Source organism: Haemorhous mexicanus, chromosome Z (genome assembly GCF_027477595.1).
Source record: "Haemorhous mexicanus isolate bHaeMex1 chromosome Z, bHaeMex1.pri, whole genome shotgun sequence".
Taxonomy (NCBI): Eukaryota; Metazoa; Chordata; class Aves; order Passeriformes; family Fringillidae; genus Haemorhous; species Haemorhous mexicanus.
The window spans coordinates 16,748,305-16,754,304 of NC_082381.1; the positions used below are offsets into that span (position 1 = coordinate 16,748,305).

At 50.8% G+C, this 6,000-nt stretch overlaps 1 protein-coding gene across 1 annotated transcript in view; it reads left to right on the top strand.

Moving 5' to 3' along the window:
* Positions 1–5,264, top strand: part of LOC132322438 (uncharacterized) — a 29,232-nt gene extending 23,968 nt beyond the window's left edge. The window contains exons 11-16 of the mRNA XM_059836931.1: positions 122–159; positions 1,048–1,192; positions 1,545–1,648; positions 3,217–3,355; positions 3,508–3,701; positions 5,045–5,264. Coding sequence (XP_059692914.1) covers positions 122–159; positions 1,048–1,192; positions 1,545–1,648; positions 3,217–3,355; positions 3,508–3,701; positions 5,045–5,264 — 840 coding nt within the window. The remainder of the gene's footprint in view (positions 1–121; positions 160–1,047; positions 1,193–1,544; positions 1,649–3,216; positions 3,356–3,507; positions 3,702–5,044) is intronic.
* Positions 5,265–6,000: the final 736 nt, after the last annotated feature.

Below are 6,000 nucleotides of genomic sequence, written 5' to 3' on the forward strand. Positions count from 1 at the left end.
TGCTCCTGGAGGGATGTTGTGAAAGGAAAATGCTCTCTGCTTGGTTGGGCCTGTTCTGTGAGATTCCTCAGCACCAACAGTTTTCTAATAGTACCTGTTCATTTTCCCTTGCCCCCGGCAGATCGCCTTAGACGTGGAAGGAATCAAGCGCACGGTTCGGTGAGTGGGACGGGCACCCTTGACATTGTTGGTGTCTGAGGATTGTGCAGCAAGCTGTGGGCTTGGCCTGTTGCACTAGAGTGCCAGCCTGGCAGGCCGAAACAAAGTCCACGCCAACATCTGCATAAACAGCCTCAAAAGGATTCCATCAGTTTCCTCCTTTTCCACTGAAGAGCTTTTAACTAATGAAGGTCAAGCTTTGCAGACAGGAGGCTGCATGCTGATTGTAGCCAGGCTGAAATATCTCCTTCAAAAGCATGTGCAGTCCTGTCTAAACATTAGTCTTATTAGCCCACTTGAATTGAGTTTTAATCACTTGAGTATCCAAATTTTATCTAAATTCATGACTTCTGCTCAGGACAGTTGGGGATAGAGCTCAGGAGAAATCAGGTACCAAATGACAGGTTACTCCCTGTCCCTCACACTGCTACCTGCCTGCAGGGCATAACAGCAGCAGCAGAACCTGCTCTGGCTCCCTCTCTTTCTCCAGAGGCTAAAGGGGAGGCAAAGGACAACAAACCTCCAGGTGTTGTCAGTCCAGGGCCTGAGTATCCTGCACCAATCAGTGGCAGCTTTGGTTGGTTCAGTTCAAAGCTCTGGTGCAGTGCAGGGCTGCAAGTTTCGGAGCAGGCAGCACTTGCCCTTTGTGGCTGAAAATGCCATGGGCTGGAGTCCTGCCATGACCTAGCTCTTCAGCCCAGGCACTGAACACCCGTGGGGACTGGCATCTGAACTTTCACATGCAGGCATCATTGTCCTGGCATTCTCACAGGACTGTGAACTTCCCTTGGTGTCAGATAAGTGGTAGCATGATGTCCTTTAGTGGTACTGGTATGAAAGTCAGCCCCTCTGTGCACTGAGTCTGTGCAGGCTCCCTGCTGTCAGCAGAGAGAGAAGTCCCATGGCGCAGTTCACAGCCTTGTGGGGTGTGGAGGAGCCACTGTTGCCTGCAGGGACCTGCCCCCCCTCCACGCCCTACCTAGGTAGCTACAGTCACTGCTTGGACTGCACCCTTCACTTTGACCTGAGCCAAGTTTGTTGAGAAGACTCCTGAGCAGCTCTGCATGGCAGGGACAAGGTCTGTCTGTGAAGGGCTGGAATGCAGTTCCTGTTGGCTGCTCTCTAAGGCCTGAAATCCTGAGGGGAATCCACTTGACCAGAGCTGAGCAGAGAAATGTTCCCTGCTTCTACTCAGACACTTCAAGAACAATTGCAGGCTTAGTTAGAACATAAACACCACATACATACCACATGAACAGCCCCGCACAACAGCTTTTGCCTTCAGGTCAGCTGTATCTCTGCTTGCTGCTTCTGCCAGTTCTCAGGAGGACACTTCCCAGGTCCTTATTGCTTGTTTGTGCTTTTTCCCTGCCCATTCCTTGCAGGTCCCGCTAGGAGAGGTTCTTGCCACTCAGGACTCCTCGGCCCAGGATGGAAAGGCTCAGCAGCAGGAGAGCATGGATAGAGTGCGCGGCATCCAGGAGTTCAGGTGTGTGTTATGCTTTCTCACTTTCTCTGAGCAGGGGTGGGCCTTGCTGGGCTTTAGGAGGCCCCATGTCAAAGAACAGATTTGGCTTTCTCATCCTTTGACTTGCTCAGCACTGACAGGGGAAGGCAGCCCAGGGCAGGTCTGGCTGCCCACCCACCTAGAGCATAGCTGCCTCCTGGGACTCTCTTCTTAAACCTTGACAAAAAGCATTCCAAACTAGACCAGAGTAAAAGCAAGGGAGGTTCAGGCTGGGCTTAAGGACAGCAAAGCATTGAACTGCAAAGGCAATCAGGCAGAAAGAAGCGCCTCAGAGAATTTCCTGCAGTTTCCACCTCTGGAAATTCAGAAGCCCCAGGTGGATAGAGCCTTGAGCAGCCTGTCCAGATGCTGACCCCAAGTGCTTGGAACTGAAGACTGGGCTAGAGGCTTCCTGGAGTCTCTGCCAACCTAAAGCATTCTTTGATAATGGAATTTGAAAATCTTACCCACCTCCTCCCCAAGCTATAGCTTGCAGGCTCTTTCACCACTGAATGAAAGAAGGATGGGAGTACTCATCTGGACTTCCCAAGCTCATCTTAACCAAGGAAAACTTTTGCAAGTCAGGTATCCACTGTAATCAGAAAGGAGCAGGCAGGAAGCTCTGTAATCAGCAGGTAGGAAGCTCTGATGCTGAGAGTACCTGAGCTTTCTGAAAACGTTCTGTGGGTTCTGGAGGCTTGTTTGAATTTCTCAGTGGTGACTCTTTCACCTGCATGAACAACAATGAGAGATACTGGCCTAGGGAGGGAATTGCAGTGCCGGGGTCTCTCTTTCTAGCTGGTCAGAGTGACCCCGACTAAAGTTCTAAAGTTTCTTTTCCCAGCCCGGTGCTTGAAGAAGAAGTCAGGGCTCTTCATTTTTTCGGTCTCAAGATTGTTTATTGCATCTTATCTATAAAGTTCTTTCTCCCTGTCCAGCTGAGATCTGTTTGGCAGGACAGCCAGAGGCACTCCCCCCTCCTCCAGGGCGGTGTTATCTTTATATACTACAAACTACGTGTACAATATTTACAGTTATTTTTCAATACCTATCATCTATATTAGACAGTGAGTTTTTACTTTAGACCAATCTAAAAGTGCCAACATCACCAGACAAGATGGAGGTAGAGAAGAAAAAGAAAGGCTAGACACGCCCAAATCCCTCCATCTTGTCACTAGAAACCCTTATACCAAAAATCTTAAAACCTACATTTAGACTCTGTAATTATTTATTCTTACACTATTTACACTATTGTGGCTTTTATCTCTTTCTGTAAAGGTGACAAGTTATTCCGTGGTTCATAATCGAACCCACTGGTGTTCTGGGCTGTGTGCCAGGGTCTCTGAGCCCCCTGGCAAGGGTCCCAGGAAACTCCGGACTCCCAAAGGAATGTCCTAAGTTCCGACATTGCAGAATTCTCTTGAGGTGGAAGTAGAGGGCTGTGGGAAGCCCCTGAGACTGCCTTATGTGGGACATGGTATATATAGTCCTGGTTTTGCAAGGAGACCGTGTTGCCATTAAAGGCTTGTTTGTGTGTCTGCTTGTCGTAGATGGAAGGAGTTGGCTGCATTTGAGAGAAAGCACCACTCCTCCCTAGAGAGGGCGTCTGCAGTGGTGGCACAGACAGAGGAGCAGTGGCAGCCTCAGAGGGATCTGCTGAAGGAAGAGCTTCCTCTGGCAGTGCCAAAGGTATGCTCACCTTGTTCCTAGGCAGCACTTGTGGGAGAGGGATTTGTCCTAGCAAGACCCCCCCAAATGCTGCTTCTGGCAGCAAGCTAAGACCAAGACTCTGCTGCTGCTGTTGTGATTCCTTTTGGAAAATGGTGCCTCCCCACTTCCAGGTTTGCCGCCGACAGCGGCCAGCCCGCAGGGGTCTGGAGAAGCTGCTCCAGGAATTCTCTCGCCAAGGGCACACACTGTCCCAGGTGTGCAGAGAGAAGGCGGTGCTGGCGCAAGAGAACGCTGCCCTGGAAGCCCGACTGGCAGCCACGGAGCGGGACCTACGAGGCCTTTCAGAGCAGCTGGCAGAGGCCAGGTAAAGGCAGGGAGGAGATCCTGGGCGTGACATTATTGAAGGCCTGGAATTACAAAGGTGCTGGGTATCTTGTCCGGATTTACTTCCTGCTCTGTGCTCCCAAGATGTTTCTCGGACTGAGAAGCAAAGAGACACCGGTCAAAAGAAAAGGATCCTCTGGCCTGAATATTTTTTTTCTGCCAGCTCAAGCTCTCCAAGCTCTTTTGTAGTCACATGCTCGGGACCCCTTGCACATTCCTGTGACAAGTGCAAAGCAAGCCAACTTGGCATTGAATTGAGTACCAGGAAAAGGGTACAGATGTTTGCTGAAACCAGAAGTTTCCCTCTGTTTTGCTTTCTCCTTGGGTGCATCTGACCATCAATCTTTCCTTGCCAAGTAGTTGGACATGGGATTTTCAAAATTCAAGGCTCTTCCATGTGAATGTTGTAGGTATGGTGCTGATGCTTCAGGGGAAGCTGGAGAGTCATGCTGAAAATCTTGAGACCCTTCAGAGCTTACTCTTGTGAAGTATGGTGCAGGACCTAGATCTGCTTAGAAACAGCAGCAGCAGCAGAAGGGAAAGGTCTTGTGACTTCTTGACAGTGTCTGGGGACTCTTGCTAAGCACTGAATCCTGCCCACTGTCCACCCACCTCTGTAACCAGTCAAGGTCCCTTTGGCTGTTGCTTCTTCCTTTTTAAATAGTGCCAAGATATTTGGGCACTGCTTGTTTAGTTAGTCAAAAATAAAGGAAGTGAGTGGTCTTGTTCATCAAATTCCAGTCATTTAAATGGCAGGAAATGGTCCATCACCCTGAGACAGTTCTTCTTCAGATAAAAAACTACTTCTGCTTTCATACTCATGCTGTTGGAATCTGGAGGATTCACTGTATCGTTTGGTGAATTCCCTTAGTCCCTTTTACTCAGAGAGTGCCTGGCGAACAAAGAAACGATACGTACACTAAGAATGGCATGAAACATGGACGAGTCAGCCAGGAGTGCCCTGTTCTGTCCCCTGCAGAGTGACTTGGGAGTGCTGATGAGCTCAGGGCAGTGAGCAGAGGCTGGGCTTTTGCTCCTTTGCAGATACTTGGTGGGCGTACGCGTGTGTGATAGGTCGGGCAACAGCAATTTGAGCTCTGGCTGCTGAGATCAAACTCAGCTGGGCTAGGTCATGAGGAAAGGCTGCCCAGTCACCTGGAGGGCCTTGCTTTGCTATGTAAAGTGGTAAAATAGTCCTGCTCTATCTGAGTTTCCATGCATGCCATTTTCCATACTAAAGCGTAGGGATCTTAAGGCACATCTTTCTGGAGAAACTGCCCCTGTGTGCCAGGAACAATTGCTCTTCATGTTCACAACTTGTAGGTCAGAGAAGGAGAGCCTGCAAGGCAGCCTGCTGGAGGCTCAGCAGCACATATCGGAGCTGGAGATCGCCAGGAGCCGTGTGCAAGCCCAAGTGCGCGCAGCCACGCAGGCCAAGGAGGCGATACTCGGTGAGAGCCTCGTGCGCTTTGTTTCTGCTGGTGGCCCTGCCCTGTGCAGTTGCTCCCAAGCCAGCTCTGTCCGCAGGGCTTCTGTGGAGTGAAGCAGCTGAGGGCAGGGCCCTCCTTGCCTGAAACTGAAAGGGCTTAAGGTCAGTAGATTCCTCTGCTTGTGTAGTCTCTGATTCTGGCTGTGTGTCATGTTTGCAGAGGATGTGAGGGGCCTTCGTCGTGAGCTGCTAGCTGTAAGATCTCTCAGCCAGCAGCAATGTGAAGACATGGCTCAACAGCTCCGCTGGGCAGAGGAGCAGTTCAGGAAGGCTCTGAGACTCTGGCAATCTGCTCAGGAAGCAGAAAAAAGGCAGCTTGTGCAAAACCTGGTAAGAAGCAATACACAACTAAAGATTTCAGGCAAGTTTGTAAGGCTGGCTTAGCAGAAGAGCGGCCTGAGTATGTGACATGGCCTCAAGCATCAGGTGTGGGCTACACCTTCCTGAGCCAGGCAGCAGGGGGCTTCAAGGGCACATACTCAACAGCCTGGGAAGATCCAGAGGCCAATGCTGGGACAGTATATGCAGCCACAGGTTCAGGATGGGCATAAGCCAAGTTCCCCAGGAGGCTGGGTGGTCACCACCCAAAGCATGGCAGCGAAGGGGCAGGATCTTCCCCACAGCCTCGTGCCATGCAGCAGACTGCTGCTGACCTTGCTTCCAACAGCAGTCCCAGCAAGTGGGCTCCTTGCTTTCTGTCCTTCCATGGGGGACAGAGGCCTTCCCTTAGAGCTTGAAGCTGATGCAACAGGCCCCATGGTTCTAGTATTTCAGCTGGTGGCCTGCCTTG